The following is a 24,308-nucleotide window of genomic DNA, read 5'->3' on the forward strand; positions in this document are numbered from 1 at the left end:
ACCAAGTTCCTGGGCTGCATGGACCTTGGGGGGGAGCTGGTATATGAATTTATTAAAATATATAGGATATTATAGTGTGTTATGGCTATAAAATAAGATAATAGCTCCTCTCCACAGCTCCTGATGGGGGGGTCAGGCTGTGCTGCAGGGAACAGGGACAGGACAAGGGGAAACGGCCTCAAGCTGTGCCAGGGAAGGCTCAGGTTGGACAGCAGGAGGAATTTCTCCATGGAAAGGGTGCTCAGGTCTTGGCAGGGGCTGCCCAGGGAGCTTTGGAGTGCCCATCCCTGGAGGTGTCACTTGGATTATAAAATTAAAAATGCTTCTCCAAGAGAATTTCCATGTTGAAAACTAGGAGAGGCTTTAAAGGCTGTTCTGCTGTGCAATTCAAGAAGAAATCCTTCAGTTTGCACTTTGAAGGTTTTCCATCTTGCAAATGCAGTTAGGGATAAAAACTTATTAAGGGGGAGGTTTAGGAATTGAAGGACCAGCAAATCAAAGCATATTCATTTCATGGATCTTATCAGCGAGAGTATTTGTAAATATTTTGCTGAAAGCCTCTTTGCTTCGTGGTGTTTTCCGCGGTCAAATTGGGGGTATGGGGATGGAGTTTATTGCATTTACTCTGTGAAAAAAGAGAAATTAATATGAGTGTAGAGGTCTTGAGGATAATTTTAATCAAACTGTTTCTCTAAAGAGAAGCCCTATTATAAACTGTATATATTCAAGCACTTATGGTTAATGCAAATGTCTAAGGCACAGCTGAGATGAAAACTGGACCTTTTGGGGTTCTACTCTCTACTTCATACACTGCTTTTTCCCTGTTTTTACAATGGAATTTTGCCTCTAAAGAATAGGATGTGATATTTGGTGAGTAACTCAGAAGTCCTGGAATTCAGCAGGGACCCGAGAAGTAAAGCTGGAAAAGAATGGCTCAAAACCTCCCCGGCTGGGAGGTGTTTCATTATCAGGGTGTAACAGGGCTTGGGTCTGGACATTTTCCTTGAGGTCAAGGAGGAGTTTGGGAGCAGGATGAAACCTCAGTGGATTTTGCTGGATAACACACGAAGAACGTCCCAAAATCACTCAGGTTGTGACAAACTGACCCCGAATCCTTGCTCACCTTTGGCCTTCCTTGATTTCTCCTCCTCTCACAGCTGCTTTCAGGCCATCTTTCCAAAACCCCACATGTAGCTCCTAAAGCAGGATTTTCCCAATCCTTTCAGTGCATGCTTTCATGTGCAGTGGCTGAGTTTCCTGGTTTGCAGCGTTCCCCATTCCTGTGCTTTCTCACCAATGACATCGTTTTCCTCTGCAGTTCACAACAGGAATCTGGACATTTTTTGCTAATCACATTTTCCCCTTGTCTTGTTTTTTTTTCCAGCTCTCGTAAATGTGAAACTTTGGGCTATTGATCGGCAATGTTTTCAAACAATAATGATGAGGACTGGCCTCATCAAGCATACTGAGTATATGGAATTTTTGAAAAGGTATGGCACTTGTTTATTTATCCAAAAAATCCCATGAAACTGCCACCCTCTCTTGCCTTATTTTTTTCATGAGTGCAGTATTTGATTTGTTTCCTTCTCATCTCTTTTGGTTTTAATGATGATGATTATTATTCTGATGATTTTTCTTTGCTGTTTGCCCATCCTCCTGAGAGGAGGGGGAGCTTTGCTGTGGGGGAGCTTCATTCCTGTTGTGAGTTATTCATTGGCAAAGATTCCCAGAGCCAAGGAGTGAGAGACAAGCTACCATGTGAGTCATTCAAAGTGTGTCAGAAAAGACACATTTTTACAAAAAAACCCCACCTTTTCAAGGGAAAAATCTGGGGTTTAAACTTGTTCAGGTCCATTTGGGATGTGTCCTTGTGCTTCTGGAAGTAAAATGGGAGTTTCTAGAAAAGCAGAGCTTTAGGTTGATGTAAAATGCAGGTTGGATGAAAAACATAAAAACAGACAAAATTTTCACTCATTCAGTTGATTTTCCCAAAGGTTCCTTTGGTTCCTTCAGTTCCTTCAGAGATTTAAGCCTTGGAAAGGATCAATAATGAATAATCCTGGTTATCTGGGGAGCTGGGGGTGTTCACCTGGAGAAGAGAAGGCTCCAGGGAGAGCTCAGAGCCCTTTCCAGAGCTTAAAGGGGCTCCAGGAGAGCTGGAGAGGGACTGGGGACAAGGGATGGAGGGACAGGACACAGGGAATGGCTTCCCACTGCCAGAGGGCAGGGATGGATGGGATATTGGGAAGGAATTGTTCCCTGGGAGGGTGGGCAGGCCCTGGCACAGGGTGCCCAGAGAAGCTGTGGCTGTCCCTGGATCCCTGGAAGTGTCCAATGCCAGGTTGGACTTTGGGACTTGGAGCACCTGGGATATTGGAAGGTGTCCCTGCCCATGGCAGGGGGGGATGGGCCTTAATGTCCCTTCCCACCCAAACCATTCCATGATTTCATGAAATCCAGTGCCACAGTGCAAGGAACAGATGAGTTTCATGTCACCATAGGGATGGAAATGTCACCAAATTGTAGGGAAGGGAAGGCCCAGGCCACTGTGAGGTTTTCAGCCATCCCAGTGCTACTTAGACATTACTAAGATGTTACTACACCAGGCTTGTCCATGTTCTTTATTGGAGAAGAAAAGGACTCAGGGAAAAGGAAATAATAACAAGAAGAATACTATTAATGATAAATGTTAATAATGCTGTCATTAATAAAATGTTAGTTTATACAAGTAGATATATTAGTAAAATGTGTATTATATGCTATGTATAATAGAAATATACATATATATATATATATCTATATATATATATATTATATCTACATGATTCATTGGATCTTTTATGTTTGAAAACCCCTCTAAGATCATTGAGTCCAGCCATTCCCCCAGCACTGCCAAGGCCACCACTGACCATGTCCCCAAGTGCCACATCCACATGGCTTTAAATCCCTGCAGGAATGGAGACTCCACCACCTCCTGGGCAGCTGTGCCAGTGCCTGACCACCCTTTCCAGGAAGAATTTTTCCCAATATCCCATCTAAAGCTGCCCTGGCCCAGCCTAAGGTTGTTCATCTTTCCCTTGGACTCACTCCCTGGGAGCAGGGGGTGAGCACACTCTGATCTCCAGAGAACCAGGAAGGTGATCCCATGGGATTGATGCCCTGGGATGAGGATGGCTGCAGCACAGCCCAGCCAGGGGCAGGAAATTCATCCAAGCTGGGGCTTGTTCTGGGAACAGAGTCCTGCCCAACTCACTCTCCCAGTCCCTGGCTGGGTGGAGATCCCAGCTCCCAGCCCCTCTCTGTGGGCTGGAATTCCACTGGGCTCATTTCAGTCAGGAATGGAAATACTCCTGGGAAAAGAATGAAACTTGGGTACTTGGCCAGGCGTCCCAGCCTTTGCTGAGGTGAGGGATTCCCTGGAGGGATTCCAGTGCTGGAAAAGTGTGGCTGAGCTTTTTCCAGGTGTCTCTGTTGATGATTATCAACACGCCAGCTCAGGAGGGGAAACAGAATCTGCTGCTGCATTTTAGGGCTTTAAAACCCATCAATTCCAGCATTAACAAGCCTTTCCAAACCCTGGAATGAGTGTGGGATCATCTCTGGGGTGGGAGCTGCCAGAGCAGGTCCCATGCTCACATTGAGCTTTTAAGCTCTGAGCTTTAGTAGGGATTTTTCAGAAGATTGTCGAGATTAATTTGGATTCACGTCCTGCAGAGCCTGCCCAACTTTAATTTTAAAGCAAATTATGTGAGGAGGAAACCAAGGAGTATTTCCTCACTTTGTGGCTCTGCTGCTTGAACACAACCTGTGGTTCATTAGAAAAGCCTAAGGCAAGCAAATATTTATTTTTAAAAATCTAGCCGTTTGAATTTAGGAAAAGGTTTTCTTCCTCTTGGAGCACCTGTAGGAAGGTTCTTAAAAAATGTTACTTCCCATTGTGTCTTCCACTTGGGCTCTGGGCATCTTCAGCTGTCTCAAGTTTAAATCCCATATGGAACATTAAATGCTCATTTTTAGATCCCATTTGCTACATTAAATGCTCATTTTAAAATCCCATTTGCTACATTAAATGCTCATTTTTAAAGATGCTTTCCTTTAAAATGTTTCTAAGGAAAACCAGCATAAATCCTGAAAAGAAGGAACTTGTTGGTTGTTGACTTTATTAGTTGCTTTGGGGGGGGGTTGATTTTTGGTTTTATTTTCCATTCCTTAATTAATGTATGAATGCAAATGCTCTTGTTAAGGAATAAATGGAATAAAAAATAAAGGTTTGAATGGTGGCTGCTTATAGAAAAGTCAGTGGGGTTGGACAAGATTTTCTTTTATCACCATCTCCACCAACAGATTTTCATGTGTGACCAAGGCACAGCCAAAATTAAACTTTTAGGGGTGAAATGAGGCTGTTCATTTAGGCTTTTTTTATTATTTTTTTTTATTCTTATTTATCCTGCTGAAAATAAATGCAGCTGGATTTCCAGGGCTCCCTGGGAATATTACCCAATGGCATTGTGGGTTTGTCAGTGTTTTCCCCAGCAGGAACATCCTGTTGGCACAGGGCAGCTGCTGCTCCTTAGGGGCCACCCTTGGGTGCCAATCCTTGCTTCTGAAGGCCAGGAGAAAACCATAAAGCCAGGAAAAATCCATTTCCTGGCTAAAAAATCCAGGAGTGACCCAAAGTGTCCTGGGCTGGATCAGTGTATCCTGCCGTGCTCCAAGGACTAGTACACTAAGAGAAGTTGGGATAACTCCCCTGATATAAAACAACTCTTCTGGAGCAAGCAGCACGTGAATGTCCTCGTTCTCCTGCTTTTTGTGTGTAACTGAATCGATTTGTCCTTACCCAAGTGCAGTGAGATCACAGCTGTGCTAAATGCTGCTCTACCTCTGACTGCAATATTCATTGTTCTGGGCTTACAGTGATTTCTTTCTCAAGCCAGTCCTAAAAATCATTCCATTTAATTAAAATAAGAATATTTCACTTAAGGAAGAAACTATTTATTAAATAAATTTGTCCGGGGAGTAAAAGTTGAGGGGAAAACCTTTTGCTGTGGGAAGAATTTCCTGCTAAACATAAAAGTTTCAAGACCAAAATGCCTTGAATGAGCAAATATTGCAATTTTTTTCTTCCCAAGAAAGGTGTCATAAATGAAAAAAGCTTCCTTCATTTAAAAGAGACCACAGGTTCTGGTCTGTGGGGTAAACTCCAGCTCCTCCAAGGCCCTGGAAGCAGTCAGGAAAGCTGGTGAGGGATGTTTGGTGTCACCTTGGAGGCAGGATTGAGCTTTAGGGGTGGATACTGGGGGGGAAGTTCCTGCTTACACACACAGCCTTGAATCCTAGGAATGAAAAAAATTCCTGGGCAGGCAGGGAAAGGATTCCTAGGAGGATGGATGTGAGAAACTGCAGAGGGTGGGGATACCCCCCCCAGGAGATCTCTGGACATCCTTGCACATCCCAGGGTCATCCATGAATTGTGAACCCAGCCTGTCTTCCAGTTTTTGTGGGATTTCAGTCCCCTGCATGGGAAAGAAGCTCTGGGAACGGCCTCACCTCTTGCCTGCCTGGTGTATTTGTTTTTTACCACGATTTGAAATTCAGGCTGTACTGGGGACATTGAGGGCATGGCCAGAAAAGTGGCTGAGCAGGATTTGCTGTTCCATGGTGCACGGGCAGGCACTGGAGCAGAACTGAAAGGATGCTCCATGGGATCAAACTGTCCATCCCTTCTGCCCTTTAACAGGAAAAATTGTCTTTCTTGTCTTGTGGAGAAGGCCAGGCTCAGGTTTTTCTGGAAATGCTTTTTGTGATGAATATTTTCAATCGCCACAATCCAGTCTCTCTAACTCCTTGTGAATGCTGGGAATGGGTAGGAGAGGGCTGGGGCAGGGGCAAGCACTGCTCAGTAATAGAAGTTTAATGTTTGCCATACAGATTTTAAACTAAGGAAAATCTTTATTGGAAAAAATGCACCAGAAGGAAAAGGGAGAAGAAGGGGGAAGGAGGCAGAAGGGTCAGGTACCTGCTGATTCAGAGCATGATAGCAGGCGAGGATTAATTCCCTCACTTCTGGTGTCAACTGGGCTTGAAATGTTGGTTAATACACATTGGAATAAGACAATATATCATTTTAATATTGATAATTTGTAGAATTAAAGAATGGATTGGGTTGGAAGGGACATTGAAGATCAACACATCTCTTCCCCTGCCATGACTGGGGACACCTTCCACTATCCCAGACTGCTCCAAGCCATGTCCAGCCTGGCCTTGGACATTTCCAGGGATCCAGGGGCAGCCACAGCTTCTCTGGGCACCCTGTGCCAGGGCCTGCCCACCCTCCCAGGGAACAATTCCTTCCCAACATCCCATCCAAGTCCTCCCTCTTTGCACAGAGTTGTTCCTTGGCACGGTGGAGGGACAACCCCAGTGTGACTCCACGGGATGTGCTCTACTGTCACATTCTGCAGGATCTGCAGTTTGACACCAAATCATTTACCCCAGGCAGGTCACAGGCAGTGACTTCACTCCCACACTGCATCCATGGGATCCCAGGTCAGGTGGGTTCAGCTCCCTGACAGGAGGGGACAGCCAGGGGGGGTCGGGCTGTGCTCCAGGGAACAGGGACAGGACAAGGGGAAACGGCCTCAAGCTGTGCCAGGGGAGGCTCAGGTTGGACAGCAGGAGGAATTTCTCCATGGAAAGGGTGCTCAGGCCTTGGCAGGGACTGCCCAGGGAGCTTTGGAGTGCCCATCCCTGGAGGTGTCCAAGGAAGGGCTGGACGTGGCACTCAGTGCTCTGGGCTGGGGACAAGGTGGGGATCCCAGCTTGGGCTCCATGGGCTGGGAGGGCTTTTCCAGCCTCGGTGATCCTGGGATTCCTTGGGGCAATTTTGGGCTGTGCAGGAATGCTGAATTGCCCCCTACAGTGGGAAGGAGCTGATTACAGGGACCAGAGGGTGCACCACTGGGTAGCCTGGGAATGAGACCTCAGGATCCCTGAGGATTTTGCAGTGTTTAGTCTACTTTCCCAGTTTTGTTTTCCTTCTTTTCTTTCATTCACCTCAGAGTTTACTTGGTGAAGTAAACTCTAATTTGCTGGCAGACTGCTGTGCTCTGTGAGATGATGTCTTTGCATTTCCAAGGAGAATGGAACCACGAATGTCCTTCCCCCCATTTTTTTTAACTATGTCAGCAAGGAAAAAACACCTTCAGGGACCCACTTGTGATCTCCAGAGGCACAAAGCCTGGTTTTGGGTTTAAGTTGCTGCCTTCTACTCTTAGATTATTCTATTGTAATGGTTCTATTGAGAATTTGAAAAGATGATGCCAAGGAATTAAATCCTGGACTTTTTCTTCCATTTTTTATCCTTGAAAAATAATTGTGCTTATTTTTACTTGTTATTTTGATTTTCAAATCCTTTTTTTTTAAGATGAGTGCTGCCTTTTCTTTTTTTTAAGATGAGTGCTGCCTTTTCTTTTTTTTTTTTTTTCTTTTTGCCATCATTTATTCATTCTGCCCACAACGAGAATCACATTTTACTTTTCAACACCTGCAGCATGGATCTCAGGTACAGATGGAACAACAGGGTGGAATCACTGGTAAGCCAAGTGTTCCTCTTGATGCAAACAGGATCCAATCCTCAGTCAGCACAGTGGTGCTTCAGAACCTTCAGGGGTGGTTCCATCCCACATCCTGCGTGTTCAGGGAAAGCAAATTCCTCTTGTCAGGAATTTTGCATCAAGTTAAGCCAAATCCTGGCTCGTGGCCCAGGAGGACAGTGGAATTCTGAGCTCCAGGCTGTGACAGGACTTCAGATTGTGTTTTCTGCAGCTCTTCACAGCTCAGTGCAGAACATTAGGCACAACTGGAGATTTATTGAGGTGTTAGGGTTTGTTTGAAGTCACTCATCCTTCCCAAATTATCATTTGGGATTGAAATATTGATGGCTGTGCATAGCAAAAGGATTGTTTTGTTTTGCTTACTAAAATGTAGAGAAAAGTGGAGTGATGGGAGGGATTGGAGTGAAAGACTGGGGCTTCTTACTGTCACTATTAAAGTAGATGCAATTATTAAATATTTTGATCACATTATTGAGTGACTAGAAATGCAGGGCTGTGAAAGGTGGTGTGATCTCCAAGTCAGGATCTGCAGCTGCACCCTGCATGGCTTCCTTCAGGTTTCCCTCAGAAGGGAAAGGAGGCAGCCCAAAATAGTGGGATGAGACTTGTTTGGGTGTTATTTTGCTGATTTTGGTGACAATCTCTGGAGCTGTGACCTATCAGCTCTAGAAAATGCTCATGGCAGCTGTTCAATCCCTTGCTGGGGCAGAGGAGAGAGGAACAGCCATGCTTAGTGTTTAAGTATTAAAAATTATGACTTGTGGGGAATCGTAAAGGATGAAACATCTGGAGGTGGAATCAACTGGCTTAACCCCTTAATTTATAAACCAATCCTGAAACTGTTGGAAAATATCAAGTGGTTTGATGTTCATCCCTGTCCCTCTCTGTTATGGCCACAGATGTCCCCAGATAGTTGTGCTCCTCTCATGCCCCACACACAACATCCCTCAGAGTGCCACCAGGGTTCCTGAAGAGTTTAAGAACCTCCAGCTCCTTCTCAGTGATCAGTATTGGATTACAAATCCTTCATCAATGGATTGGAAATCAAGATGAAGGCATAAGCACAGGTTCAGGACTTATTGCACCCGACTCTCTCAGCCTCAGCAAGGGATACTCACTTTAACCAAGATAACATGATTTGGAGATCCAGGTCTGTTCCTTAACCTTCTTTCTGAAGTTTCCCCATACCCATTAAACTCTCCTTCCTCTGGGCTCCAGAGGTGTTTTGGGAGCTCTTGGACAGTGTGTAGCCATTTGATAATCACAGGTATTTCAGAGCTCGTCCTGGTGCCTGACACTTCTCATAAAAAGCCATTTACTCCCCTATCCAGCCCATTATCACCCAGACAGGGCCTATTCTTGTGTCCATTTTCATGCTCAGATAACAAATAGAGCCCTCCCAAAGCAGCTGATAGTCTCCTCTCCTCAGAGGAGAAGGATTTCAGCAGGACCAGGAGTCTGCTTGGAAATATTTTGCTTTTTGCTCAGACCAAGTAAAGAACACTTCATACAGGGGCAGAAATGCAGCTGGAGGCTTCCAAACTCCGTTTCCTTTGCCTGGCTCGTAATCACATCGGCTCCTGTGTGATAAGAGGATTATTGTCTTTATCAATAGGATTATTTTTCAAATGAGGGAGGAACCTGAGCATTTCTTGACAGGTTAGAGGCTGAAGTTCAGCTTCTGTCTCGTGTTTTTCCATCTCTTCTAAGAAGAAATATCTGAATTTCACTGCAACATCCTGGATTGCATCTTATTAGCCATGGAAGTCCATGGAAGAGAAATGCTCCTGTGGGAATGTTGGGTCTGCCAGGGTCAGAGATGCCTTTGGGTGGTGTTTGCTGGGATTTCTTCTCCTTGCTAAAGTGTTCATTGTCTTGGGTGTATAGTGGAAAACCAGCTGAGGTCTCTGGTACAATATTCTAGAGAATTCCAAATGAAACTGGGCTAAAATATGTTAAAATCCATGGAATGTTAGGGAGAGAAAGTAATGGGAAAAGGGCCTTTTTTTGCAGAGCTGGTGGAAAAGTTTGAGCCAAGCCTAATTACAAGGAGGAGGTCTCAGGCTTCATGTTTGAAAACTCTGTCTCCAAACTGCCCTTGGAAAACTCTGGAGTGTGCCTGCAAATCCACAATGCCAAGCAAAGCCTTCTGGAGGAGTGTTAATTTGATGGAAAATGCAGCTTTGGGGCTGAATACATCCTTTCCAGACAGTTTCAGAAATGAAAAATTTCATCTCTCTGGGTGCTGGATTCCTTGCAGGATGAAGAGGCTCTGAGGAAGAGGGCAGAGCAGTGGGTGGTGTTGGCTTGGGATGGGGACACTGTTGCCTGGAAGCTGAGCATGGATGTGATGGATGCATGGATGATTAAATGGGCTGGAATTTGGCAGGGCTGGCAGACCTGGAAAGGGGTAATTAATGGCCTTGGTGTTTAACTGGTCCCAGGGAAAAGCAGAGGGTGCTGGGGCCCGTGAGGCAGATGCTCCACATCTCCTCTCATGCTGCTCAAGGCAACACCTCCAGGGCTCTGTCCAGTTCTGGGCCTCCCCCAGCTCCCTCCTGGGGCTCCAGCCCCTTCCCCAGCTTCGCTCCCTTCCCTGGACATGCTCCAGCCCTTAGTCACAAAGAGCCCGAAATTAAACTTCTGAGGGATGCACTTGAGGACCTCACAGTGCTGAGAGGGCTCATAGGGAGTGTTTAATGTTTGATAAGTTTCTCAGCTGTCCCTTCCAGCTGATCCCTGAATTCCTGCCCATGATGACAGCATTCCCAAAGTTTCCAAGCCTCAGGTTTGAGTGGAGGTAGAAAACCTCAGATCCTGACGGGAATTGCAGTGTCCATAAATACTTAGTAGTTAACTTGGAATCCTCCTATTTTCATGAAGGATTCATTGAAGATTCAATTTGCTGTGAAGCTCTTTAGGGATTTTAGTGGGTTTTTAGTGCAGTCACCCAGGATTTTGCACATCCAGAACTTCAGCCTTGTTGAGAACAGCCTCTGCCATGGGTGCTTTCTCCTGGCACCAATTGCCAGAGACTTCAGTAATGTGGTGGTGGCTAAAAAAACACTTTGGGTTCTGTCAGAAAGGGGGATTTAGAAACACAGCTCTGAAATGAATTCCCTGGCCTGAAACATGAGTGGAAGTTCAGTTGCCGTGACCGGGGAAGAGTGGCAAACTTGGGATAACTGCAATTGTGCCCACAGAGCAATGGAGTGCTTGTGTGGTGCCAATTCTTTTAAGAAATAAGTGACCGTGGGACAAGAGAAATATCAACAACTCCTTCACTGGCCATGGCCACCTTCATGTCATGGGCTCAGTAAAAAACACCATGGCAAAAGCCAAGGAAAGGTGTTAGTCTCAATTAGACGTGGTCTAATTGGCGGTAATTGGCTGAAAATCAGAAAGCTCCAGTGCAAATTTGATGCTGTCACTTAAATCCACTTAGATTAGGAAGAGGAGGGGTTTTCTCCCTGCTGGAAAAGGCTGGCTGTGAATTCTGGAGAGAAGGACAGTGAATAACCCACCCCAGCAGTGTGGTTTGTAATCCAATATTCGTATCCAAGGCTGCAGCCTTCATTCCATCTTTCCTTAAGGATGGTTGACAGTTATCCCATTGCCCAGCTAAGCCAGCTGTGGGTGAGCAGCAAACTGATGGAAAAATGGAAATTGATGTGCCACTTGTCCCTGAAAATTTTTTATTTTTTATTTCATTATGATAAACTGTCATGAAAAATGCATTTCAATAAGAACAAAAATTTCATTAGGAATCGGATGAGCTGTCACTTTAGTTAACTCTTAACAAACACAGAGTCCTTAGATGTATGTTGGGATGAGGATGGTGTGATCCTGGTGTGCTGATTGGAATCCTCTGGGGAGGGAGATGAGGCCAAGCCTCTGTTTGTTCAGGCAAAACCAAAATAGCACAGGCTGGCTCTGAGGAGCTTTGAAAATAAAGGGAATTATTTCTTCCCCTGAAGAGGGAGTGTCAAATGCATCAATTCACCCAGACCCTTTTGACAGAGGGATTTTAATGTTTGTCAGTGATCTGGGCGAAACAGTTGCTGAGTGCAGCTAAATCATGTCCCATATACCAACAACAAAAACAAAAAAAAAAAAGCCCCAAATCAAGATGAAAAATAGGGACAATCTTTGGAGCCACCTTGTTGCAGCAGAGGGCTCGGGAGGCACCTCTGCACTGTGAACTGTGGGAGAGTCTGAAGGCCAAACTCAGTAAAGATCCGGGCACAATTCCAAACTAAAAACTCATTAACTCCAGCCCTGTGTTGGCTTGACCTCTGGGATGTGCGTGAGGACACCCCTGGATGCGCCTTGGCAGGGAATTGGGAGCTAATTTTGGCCTTGACATTACAGAATGATGCTGCTGGAGACAAAGCCCTGGCTCAGGAAAAGCTGCTGCTTCACTGTTTGGGTGCAATGCGAGGTGTGAGGGAAATACTGTTGCAATATTTCCTTACATTCACAGGATAACAGCAATGATTCATGAGGAAACGGGATAGTTCCTGTATTTAGGTTGTGTTTAGGTTGGATCTCTGCAGAATGTGCAGGCTGGAGGATGTTTAAATGTGGGATTAATGCAGTGACTTGGTTTCTATACAATCTATATCCTGTGTGTTGCTGTCTTGGAATTATTTGTTTCACGTGCCTGCAGCCTGGTGAGCTCATCATGGCTAATCTGGCAGGTAAAGCAAGAAATTTGGCTTAAAAAAGTATTTTAAATGATTCTTAAGATGGTTTAGGAATCTTTCTTTGTTTAGAGTGACAGGTTCATTCCTGGTTTTTTTCCTGGAGAAAACCTCTACAACCATCCGTAATTACTGGTGGAGCAAAGGGAGGGTGTCAGATCGTTCCTTATTGACATTTTTTCCCTCTCAGAGTTTAATTATCTCTGCTTTTAGTTATTTGCTCTCTTTTAATCTCACTGGGGTTATCTCTGTGTGGTGACAGAGCTGCACCCAGCTGGATAAGAGCAGTGAGGACGTGGTGGACATGGTTTTAGAGGATGATGGATGGTGGTGGCTCCTCCAGCTTGTCCTCCTCCCTGGCCAGCTGCTGGAGTGGCTTTTGTATCCCTCTGTGATTTACATCATTCCAAATATTCCACCTGTCCTCTGGAATTTGGGACAAAGTAAGCAATAAGTGAAGGTGATGGGGTTTATTCTCCTCCTTAAATAACCCAGGGCAAGAAATTGGACTTGGATTTTAAAAGGCAAAAAATTCCCACTTTGCAGTTTGTTCTGACATGAAGCATTTACCAGGAAGAAACTCGTGGGGAATGTCGTAGAGGTGGGATTTACATCTGTTTCATCCAAAAGCTGTCATTTCCAAACCAAAACCAAACCATATTTGAATTAAAACTCATCAAGAGTTGCTCAGGAAAGCCAAAAATATTTGTTCCAATATTTGTTACAATGGTCACACAATTTTGGCCATTCCAAAGCTACTCTTGGATACTCCCACAGTTTGCCAAGTGGATTTGTTTGGAAGATGTGTAAATTGGGTAAATTCTTATTTCTGTGCTTGAAGATTAGAAAGGATTCTGTGTGTGCACATCTCCGGTCATCTCTCCTGAGTGAAATGCATGTCCTTTACCTGGTAGTTCCTGTGTTTTGTCTCAGCAGAGCCCTGGAAAGATGAGGCACAATACCTTTAATGTGACCACAAAATGCTATTTAGATGTGCATCTCATTTTGTGGAATGTCTGGAGACCTGCAGGCTGCCTTCCCCACACTAGCAGTGCTTTCCCCTCATGAAGATATAGAAATATTGATCTAAAAATAGGCAGTAATTAGCACAAAAGATGTTAGAGAAAGTAGCCCCTGGCACTGTTGATAGGGGATCTTGTTCAGAAGCTGTTGTTGAGCATGAAATCACCACTGAGTAAAATGAACTGATTTGATCACTAAATGCCCACAGATTATAAATTTGGTGAATTGATTATTCACTCTTTTGTGCCTCTAACTCCCAGTGACTCTCGTTGTGTCACAGGAAATTCTCAATGATGGGAGCCACCATGCCTGGGGCAGGAGTTTGGTTCTGGAGCTGAGAAGCACAAGGGAAAGGCTTTTAATCACTGTCATGTCCCCCTTTATTGAATGGGAAGAGTTAAATTTGTGTTGATTTGAGGAAAACAGAGAATGTGGCTTCTCTGGGAGCTTCCAGTTGAATTCAAACTGGGAGGAAGTGCAGGAACCTTCGCCAAAGTGGAGAGGAATGGAGTGCTGCCCTTTTTTCCATCTGTTTTGAGACAGAAATTAGGGACTCGTGTCTGGGAGTTCAAGTTCTTTTCTCACTCTTGAGCTGCGCTGAACCTGCTGCACAGGGTGGGATGGCTGGAATCCCTGGAAATGCTCAAGGCCAGGTTGGATGGGGCTTGGAGCACCCTGGGAGAGTGAAAGGTGCCCCTGCTCATGGCAGGGGTGGTAAAGGATGGGCTTTGAGATCCATCCCTCCCAACCCAAACCATTCCATAGATTTCTGATTCCATGACCAAGGCTGGACCCTAGGACTGTGGTAACCAAAGTAAATCAATTCTGATGTGGGAAAAGGAAGAATTTGTAACAGGAATAGGAATTCGCTCCTCTGAAAAATTAATTTTGTGTGAGCAAAAAGATGGGTTTTAATTTCTGTGTCCGGACTCAATTTGGAGAAGCCTCTGGGGAATCTGGAGAGGAGTTAATGACTCACAGTGTGCCTAATTACCTGTAAAGTCACTTTGTGCTGAGCAGACAAAAAGTAAGAGTTGGGCAGAGTGTGTTGAAAGTTCATTAGCCAAGACAAAAATGAAAGAGGAGAGGAAAAAGCACTGTGGCACCACAGGTGTCAATGAAAAGTCCAGAAAAAAAAGGTGGATTTTTATAGAATCATAGAACCCCAGAAAGAATTTAGTTAGAAGGGCCTCAAAGCCCATCTGCTGCCACCTCATGCCATGTGCAGGGACACTTTCCACTGTTCCAGGCTGCTCCAAGCCCTGTCCAACCTGGCCTTGGACACTGCCAATGATCCAGGGACAGCCACAGCTTCTCTGGGCACCCCGTGCCAGGGCCTGCCCACCCTCCCAGGGAACAATTCCTTCCCAATATCCCATCTGACCCTGCCCTCTGGCAGTGGAAAACCCTTAGAAGGAAAAGGACAAGGGCAGCAGCTGCCTTGGCTGAGTTTTCCAAAGACCTGTGCACGACGAAGCCAGGGATGAGTTTCTGGGCCATAAATAAATGTGGAAATTCTGTCCTGAGTGGGAAGCAACTTAAAACAGTCATAAATGCTCATCAGAAAAGGAGTCACATAGATAATGTGTCTGCCTGGGTAGGATCACCAACATGGAATGGTGGTTTTGGTTTGTTTTTATTTCAGGGAGTTAATGCTGCTTTCACACAGGAGCCACGCTGTTTTAATACTGGTACAGATCCCATTTTTGAAACAAACCTTAGTCATGCTACTAATGGGAGCATTTTCTCTTCAGCACTTTAAAAAGTTCTCTAAATGATCCCATTTATGCTCTGATACCTTAATGTTTTTATGTCCAGGCAGAGACCAGTCTGGTTTTCCTGCACTGGGTCCATTTGCACATCATAATGATCATTTTATGCATTTGTCCTCTCCTTGCATGGGATGAATTTTTAATGTGCAGGCAGAGGGTGACATTTTTATTGCTTTTACGGGCATCAGGAATGCATTTTAAATTCAATTATGTGCTGTCTCTGGAAATACCACACAAGTGACTTGCCAATAAAAACGTCTCGTGGATTACTGGAAACTAACAGGGACAGTAATCACTGGAGTGACTTCACTGGGCCAATTTTTGTCACTCCAGAAAATACAAGTTAATGCATATTAGGAGGAATAATTCAAGCTTCATATAGACACTGATAAACCAGCATAATTATTTCTGGAAGGAGATGAAAAGAGTTCCTGCAGCTCAGTGGAGACAAACTCATTGGGTGCACCAGCAGCTTGATATGCAATTAAAAATTGGTGTTTTAAAGGGTGGGGGAAGTCAGAAAAGGGCATTCCATGCACCGAACACGAGCTCAAAGAACTTGCAGGAGCTCTGCTGTTGAATTGAGCTGGAGATGAAGACAAATCAGGCTTAAGCTGAAGTGTCCTCAGAGGGATGGTAAAAACTCCTGAAGTTGTTAATAATTGAGCAAATTCCAGCTGACCTGCCGTGAATCACTGTTCTGTTAAGCTGCTGACAAGGAGGGGGAGCAGAACCAGCTGGCCAGAGCACACCAGGAATCAATCAGAATCTGGTTTAACAAGAAAATCCAAACCGCTGGAAAACTGGGAAGATAAAATTCAAAGGAAGTTGGGATCTGCGAGTGTACATCCCCTAGGGATTTGTAATGCCTTGTGGGGAGATAAAGGGTGATATTAAAAATAAAACAATGTCACTTGAAACAAGTAATTACAGTGTAAGTCCTTCTCCAGGGGAGGTAAATGCAGGAAGAATCAGCATTAGCTTCCAGGGCATGGAATAACGGAGGGGTTCATGTTTGCAGGGATCAAACATGCTCCAAACCCTCCTTTAAAGCAGCTGAGCTTGAGCTGATCCCACCACCACCCCAGAGAAATCTGAAGGGAGCAGATGGCCTGTCCAACACAGCTTCTACTCCTCTGCAGCTGTAGGATGGGAGATGCTCAGCAGCTCCTGGATCCTCTGAGGATCCTCTGAAGAAACCAGGACTGCAATCCATGACCTGGATTTTCCTGTCTGGGCTAATGGGATTTACCCTTCCAAACAACACCAGGAATCCAGGACCTTCTATTCCCCTGTGTTTCAGTTTCCAGGTTAAACCAATGTTTCAGTAAATCCCAGTCCTTCACAAAGTGCTCCCAGCACTGTCTCTGTGAGGTTTTAGATCTAAGGGATAATGGATAAGGGACAGTGTCCCCGAGCCTCTGAGCTCCACTAAAGCCCCCACTGAATTTTGGTTGGAAAAAGGTAAAAGCACCTCTTGATAAGAAAATATCCAACCTTCTGTCCTTGACTCCCTCATGGACAGAGCTCTGTCCCACCTGGTGCTGTTCCTGTCCTTTCCTAATTGCTGGGAATGGGGGAATGAGACAAAAAACTCAGTTTATGGGGTTTCTAAATCCACTGGACTTTGCCTTCCTTCACCTGTAGATGATCTTTGCCACCTGATCATCCTCCCACGTGGGTAATAACCGCTTTGAATCCATATTAAGTGACAAATAAGTTATTCCAGTGACACTTAATGAGATTTTTGGGGGATGTTATTGGGAACAACCTTGTCTGTTTTAAATCAATCCTTGTGTGCCCATTCTGGTGCTGCTGCCCTGATCTACGTGTCTGGTCCAAAACTAAGCTGTTGAATACATGTGGGCCTTTAAAGGGAATTTTAGACATTAATCACCCCAGAAGAGTAAACTGAGTCATCTGCAAATGTGTGGAATCACCATCAATAAATCAGCAATGACAGGCAACCAAGACTGGATTTATGGAAGTGCTTTAAACACCTGTTGCTGGCTCCTTTTAACAGTATTTTGATATCTGTCAATGAGTCAGATTTTAATCTCAAGTTTTCCTTCTAAACACATTGAATGGTGGTTTTAATCAAGATGAAATGTGGCCTTGCATAAATCAATGTACAGAAAATAAAATCTGCAAGTCAGCCATAATTGTATCATGGTGACCTTCTTTCAATGAAAAAATGAAATAAAATAAAGCTGACTGGTATAAATTATATTTTAAAATAATTTTTGATGGGGTGTTGGAGCCACTGTTGGATGAGAATGGGAATAGCCAGGCTCTTGGACGGTGCTGTAGGAAAAGAGGTAGGGCAGAATATCCTGGATTACAGAGCTCAGAGCAAAAACTCAGCACCATAAACAGGTTCACCTTTTGGATCCATCTTCCTTGTCTTTTCCCCTTTTCTGACCTCCTCATGGACTAATTTGGGGTCAGGTTTCCCTTCTGTTTTCTTCGTGTGTGCCACAGAAATCCTGGAATTCTGTCCAGCCTTTTATTATTTCTCTGTCCAAATGTCAAGCAGGGAGCCCACAGATATTCTCAACCACTCCAGTCTCAGGATTGTCTTCATCACTTTTGGAACAGGATAGGACAAAAAGGTTTGGAGGTTCAACCGCGGGCCGAGGGAATGACGGAGCAGGGTGCTGGAGGAATTTCCTTCCTGGGATACAGAGATAACCCCATCACATGCTGACCTTTTGTCATCTGTTGAACAGCAATTAATTAAGCAAATTGGTGGAATATAGTGAAGTTTTCATGTTGCAGTGGAGAAAACAATGGAAAAGAAGAAATGCTGGAGAGAGCAAACTGAAACATCTGTTGGGAATCAAGTGGGGATGGATCCAATGCATGTTGGATCCAAAGGAAAAGTCCCCAGGAATTTCCATCTAATGGCAGGACAGGGGCTGTTCCGTGGATCAAGTGACCCTTGGCTGGTCAGTACTGCTGGTGACCACTGACCAGAAGGTTCCTCCCCTTTTCCAAGCTGCTTTGGACTTGGAACGTTGCACTTTCCCCTCACAGATCATCTGAACGCGAGATGCTACAGCTGGAAGCTTGGATGTCCTGCTCCCAACAGGACTGGGATGAGCCTGGGTGTAGGATCAAGAACTGAGAGTTGGATTTGGGGTCACCAGCCCCAGATGGGCTGTGCTTGGAGAAGAAGCCAGGACTGGGATGAGCCTGGGTGTAGGATCAAGAACTGAGAGTTGGATTTGGGGTCACCAGCCCCAGATGGGCTGTGCTTGGAGAAGAAGCCAGGACTGGGATGAGCCTGGGTGTAGGATCAAGAACTGAGAGTTGGATTTGGGGTCACCAGCCCCAGATGGGCTGTGCTGGGAGACAAAGCCAGGACTGGGATGAGCCTGGGTGTAGGATCAAGAATCAAGGGGTTGGATTTGGGATCACCATCTCTAGATGGGCTGTGCTTCTTGGATAAGAAGCCAGCGCTGGCATGAGCCTTGGTATAGCATCAAGAACTGAGGTTTGGATTTGGGATCACCAGCCCCAGATGGGCTGTGCTTGGATAAGAAGCCAGCACTGGGATGTGCCTGGTTGTAAGATCAAGAATTGGGATCGGTTTTGGGATCACTATCCCCAGATGGGCTGTGCTGGGAGAGGAAGCTGGGACTGGGATAAGTCAATAGGATCAAGAATTGAAGGTTTGATTTGGGATCACCAGCCTAGGAGAGGAAGTCGAGAAGGTTTGACAGCAGCAGAACAGAATTGTATGGAATTATTGCAATTGGCTTCCCAATTTATTTGTTTATTTGTTTATTTGTTTATTTGTTTATTTGGGTTTTTTTTGTTTTATTGACCATTATGCTGCTCTCCTGTCTCTAAAATTCCCAAGATTATATTTTCATAAACAATTGGATTTTTGAGCAGTGTGTGGAATCTGGAAGGCTTTATTTGATTATTTCTCCAATACAGCCAGGCTCCTTGAAAATCCTCAACCTTTAATTCATTTCCCGCTGCAGAGGCTTTGCTGTGAATAGGAAGTTTTGGTCTCCAAGATGTAAAGGGAGAATCAAGAGCATTGTAAAGTCTGGGGTTAAATCATCCTTCTCATTTCTTTAATTCAGTAAAGGACTCAGGCTTATCCTGAAAAAAGGGATGTCCCAGCTATGGCTTTAAAGATATTTAGGATTCTGTGCAGGTAATAAATCACAAGGAAGGGGGTTTTGCCCATTCATGGGTTGGGATCACAGAATTGGGCTGGTTAGGATGTCCTGGGAGTCTTGCTAGGGATCCCAGGGGTTGGCACAGCACTGGTTGTTTGTGGGAAGGTCTCAAATGCCTCTGAGGTGGATTTTCATGGGGCCAATCCCAGGATTTCATCCCAGTGTGGTTGTGATGGGTTCTCACCATGAAAGGAACAAAATTCTTTGGATTTTGGTACCATTTTTGTGGCTTATTTCTCTGGGGGTAACTAAGTCATTCTTGGAAGTCTGTTCTCATTGGTGATCTCAGAAGCGATCCTCTGGTGATCACTCAGAAGGGATTTTTCTTTGAAAATTTCTGTCCCTCCATAAATCATCTCAGATGTATCAGCCAGAGTGAGGAGCTCAAGGCTGCTCCCAAACCCAGTGTCTGGAATGTGGTGATGCTACCAACCACGGAGTCACCCCTGCTAACTCCCTGCTAACCTAGGAATGTGTTGGGCAGGATATCCATGTTTTAAAATCCTTCTCATGGTAACGAAAAACAAAAGAAGGAAGATATTTAGGTGCTTTCATGCTTTGTGAATTGTGAAGATTCACTCAACAGCTGTGTCAGGGAGCAATTAAAAAAAATAAATCAAATATTACACAGGATCCCAGGATGGCTCAGGCTGAAGGGAGCCCCGTGAGCATCTGGTGTCACGTCCGTGCTCCAGCAGGGCCATCCCAGAGCCCAGGGCACAGCACTGTGTGCACACAGCTCTGGAACAGCCCCAGGGAGGAGAGCCCAGAGCCTCTGTGGGCAATCTGTTCAGGGCTGGGCAGTGCCCAGGGAAGAAGTTGTGCCTCCTGTGCAGGGGGAATTGCTGGGCTCAGTCCCTGCCCGTGGCTCTGGTGCCATTGCTGGGCCCCCGCAGCAGAGCCCGGGCCCTGCTCGGAGCCCTCCCTGCACACAGGGACACCCAGGGCTGAGGGCCCCTCTCAGCTGGGGCTCCTCTCCAGGCTGGACAGCCCCAGCTCCCTCAGCCTTTCCTGGGCACCGAGATGCTCCAGGCCCTTCCTCAGCGCCGCAGCCTCCGCTGGCCCCGCTCCAGGAGCTCCCTGTTCCTTTCGGGACACTTTGCTTTGGGGAAGTTGCCCCGGAGAAGGTGAAAAACTGGTGATTCAGAGGATGTTAAAAACATTTACTGCTTATCTTTCTTTTGTATACATGTAATTCTGAAGGCAGAAAATGATGGTGATCTCTGTGTTATGTTCATTTAATGGGGGTGGTTAAAAGGAGGACACAGCGTTCCTCCAGCAAACAGGGCTGTGCTTGGAAAGGGTGTCAGTGGCTCCATGAAAAAGATATGATTATGAAGCTGTCAAGTGCAGCAGAGAGCTCTTAGACACAAGACTCCTGCCTTCATTCAATCTTGGATATGATGTAAATACCCAATTTAGGGGAAAGAGAAACAACAGACTGCATGCAAATGCCACTTGTCCCTTATTTACACTCACTGTGATTTTGACACATTGATCAATGTTAAGGATCTCTTTTGAGGCACACCTTGAAATCAGTCTCAAAAATATTTTGTTTCTACCTTGTGTGAGGTAATGGTCTTTGTTGGACTTCATTCTGGTGCTCCAGGGTTGCAAGGCCAGGCTGGATGGGGCTTGGAACATGCTGGGATAGTGGAAAGTGTCCCTGCCCATGGCACAGGGTGGCACTGGATGAGCTGCAAGGTCCCTCCCAACCCAAACCATCCTGGGATTCTGTGGTTCAATCAAGAAGCAGGAAATTGGCTTGGTGCACCCATTCTGGCTGGGTCTGTCCAGAGGTTGAATGCTGAGATTTTATTTCCCATGAAACACCCTAGACAAAGGGGAAAAAAATGCAGGAGAGAAACTCCTTGACAGCAAATGTTTTGAAGAGGTAATTACAGTGCAAGCCAAAGACAATTTAATTTCAGCTGTATTGTGAATGCAGGATCATAAAAACAGTGTTCAGGGCTGTGAGGCTTTGCATGACAGCTTTTATCTTTAATCACCAGTGTATTTATATCAAACACAGTGTGGCCAGAAGGAACAGGGCAGTGATTGTCCCTCTGTGCTTGCCCTGCTGAGGGACCTTGAGGGCTGTGTCCAGTTCTGAGCCCTCCTGGCCACAGAGCCCTGGAGGGGCTGGAGCGTGTCCAGGGAAGGGAACAGAGCTGGGGAAGGGGCTGGAGCCCCAGGAGGGCTGAGGGAGCTGGGAAAGGGGCTCAGGCTGGAGAAAAGGAGGCTCAGGGGGGACCTTGTGGCTCTGCACAACTCCCTGACAGGAGGGGACAGCCAGGGGGGGTCGGGCTGTGCTCCAGGGAACAGGGACAGGACAAGGGGAAACGGCCTCAAGCTGTGCCAGGGGAGGCTCAGGTTGGACAGCAGGAGGAATTTCTCCATGGAAAGGGTGCTCAGGCCTTGGCAGGGGCTGCCCAGGGAGCTTTGGAGTGCCCATCCCTGGAGGTGTCCAAGGAAGGGCTGGACGTGGCACTCCGTGCTCTGGGCTGGGGACAAGGTGGGGATCCCAGCTTGGGCTCCATGGGCTGGGAGGGCTTTTCCAGCCTCAGGGATCCTCAGATTTTGTGATACAACATTGTTGGAAAAGCTGGGTGAGTTGGAAGATAGAAAAGTTCTTCTTTGGGACCGCAGGTAGAATTTGATTTGCAAATATGAAGAAATGCCACCTGCTAGATGCAAAATTATCCCATAACATCCTTCAAGGATTCCAGCAGGAGCAGGTTCCCTCTGTAAAGTGGCTCAGGAGCAGCAGAGTGAACCCTGTGCCTGGAGATGAACAACCAGAACTGTACTTGCCCAAACTTCACTTCGGTTCCCAGAGTGGCTGCTGCTTCTGCTGAGCCTTTGTAGCTCTTAGGGAGCAATTGTCCTTTTAAATATGAATCATCCTGAGTGAATTCATGTGCAATGGGAGGAGGGGGTTCACATACCTGCTATGTTCACATACCTGCTAATTACTCTCCCTCCCTTTCATGCTGACAGCAACAATGGAACTTTTCTTTTAAATCAGTCCCATCTCTCCAGCAGCTGCCAAAGGCGATGCAGTAGGAGGGATCTCTGAAAATGAAGCCCTGTCAGGGAGAGGCAGGGATTGACAGGAGCAAGGCAAAATACTCCTCCAGAGTTCGTGCTCTGCCTATTGCAGACAAACAGAGCCTGGACCAAAAGAGAGTTCCTGTAAGTGTCCAAAAAGCACAGAGGTGTGGTGGAGAGGGACGTGGGTTAATGATGGACATGGCAATGTTGGACTCTGGTCTTGTAGGTCTTTCCAGCCTTAGTGATTCGGATCCTTTTGAGATCATTTCCCATCCCCCTCAGGGAAACTGGGAGTCCTGGTCTGGTGATATCAGCAGATCCCTTGGTATCCTTGGTATCCCTTCAGCACAAGAGGGAAAAATGCAATTCTTGGTACTTCCTTTACTTCAGTATTTGCTCATCAGGGATAAGATCAGTTCTGCTTCTCTCCCGTTTTCCTGTGTAGTAGGGCTTAGGAAATAACCAGTCCCCTGAAAACAAATGTCCCACAACCTCCTTTCAGGATTTTATTTCCCTGATAAGGGCTGTGTAATGAGTGGCAGGGCCTTCAAACTGTAGCTGTTCCATTTTCACCCTCTCCAAAATGAGTAATTGTGGATTATTTGCTTCCTGTGTGGCTTTAGCACACCAAACAAATCATCTGCAGCACCTGCAGAACAAATCTCTTCTCTCTTTCTGAGACTTCTGTTCCATGAGCTGCTTCCAAGGCCAACCCAAATTGAAATTAATGGGAATGTGAGTGGCTGTCACCCTCCCTGTCCCTTTCTCCTGGTCCTCTGATATTCTTTGAGCTGTGTCCTTTTCTGGGCCCTCACAGCCAGAGTCCTAGAGAGGCTGGAGCATGTCCAGGGAAAGGAACAGAGCTGGGGAAAGCTCAGGTTGGACAGCAGGAGGAGTTTCTCCATGGAAAGGGTGCTCAGGCCTTGGCAGGGGCTGCCCAGGGAGCTTTGGAGTGCCCATCCCTGGAGGTGTCCAAGGAAGGGCTGGATGTGGCACTCAGTGCTCTGGGCTGGGGACAAGGTGGGAGTGGGTCACAGGTTGGATTCAAAGGGCTGGGAGGGATTTTCCCATTTCAGTGACTCCATGAATCCAAGCAATGCATATGGGAAATTGCTACAGGAAAACCAGCCTTGACTTAGCAATTACCTGAGTGACTGGGGAAGGACTGAGATTTTTGGATAAATTAATTAATTACCACCTTTCCTGAAATTAATTTCTGCCACTTCTTTTGTGGGTACTATGAATGAAAATAACCAGCAGTTGATGCTCCAGATAATATTTATTAATCTGGCAGAAAAGAGGAATTATTTTGATGCAGCAGTTTGCAACACAGAAGGAATGGACCTGTGAGGGCACCCTGGCACAGGGTGCCCAGAGAAGCTGTGGCTGCCCCTGGATCCCTTGTAAGTGTCCAAGGTCAGGTTGGACAGAGGTTGGAGCAGCCTGGGATAGTGAGAGGTGTCCCTGCCCATGGCAGGGGGTGGCACTGGATGGGCTTTAAGGTCCCTTCCAACCCCACCCACTCTGATTCTATGAAATTATGCCAGGACCATGATCCCGATGCAGCCAGCATTCCCTCCCTGACACAACTGGGAGCCCAGTGGGAAGCTGCCTATATAGCTTGAGTTGTCCAAAATACCATTTTGTGGTGATATCCCAAATCAAGGATCAGCTTGGGCTGATCAAATGTAGCCTGAGATCTTTTAGAGCTGAGACAGAGCTGTAGGAGCATCCCAAGTGTGCTAAGCAAGGACATCTGCATTTTTCAGCCTTCATGTCAGTTGGGTGCCAAAAGAGAAGTTCAAAGGAGCACAGCCTTGATTTCCTTTTACTGGAGCATTGGAGTCTGGAGCTCTGCTTACCCAAGGCATGGAGCAGTGACAACAACTGCTCAACAATTGTGATTGTGCCAAGCAGCAATAAAAGAGAGGTTTTGTTCCAGGC

At 46.0% G+C, this 24,308-nt stretch overlaps 1 protein-coding gene across 2 annotated transcripts in view; it reads left to right on the forward strand.

Annotated features, from left to right (window-relative positions):
* The window catches only part of PRKG1 (protein kinase cGMP-dependent 1), a 361,241-nt gene that overhangs the window by 220,844 nt on the left and 116,089 nt on the right, over positions 1–24,308 (forward strand). For both annotated transcript variants that reach the window (XM_062496175.1, XM_062496174.1), the window contains exon 4: positions 1,385–1,490. In XM_062496175.1, coding sequence (XP_062352159.1) covers positions 1,385–1,490 — 106 coding nt within the window. The remainder of the gene's footprint in view (positions 1–1,384; positions 1,491–24,308) is intronic.

Source organism: Cinclus cinclus, chromosome 7, assembly GCF_963662255.1.
Source record: "Cinclus cinclus chromosome 7, bCinCin1.1, whole genome shotgun sequence".
NCBI lineage: Eukaryota > Metazoa > Chordata > Aves > Passeriformes > Cinclidae > Cinclus > Cinclus cinclus.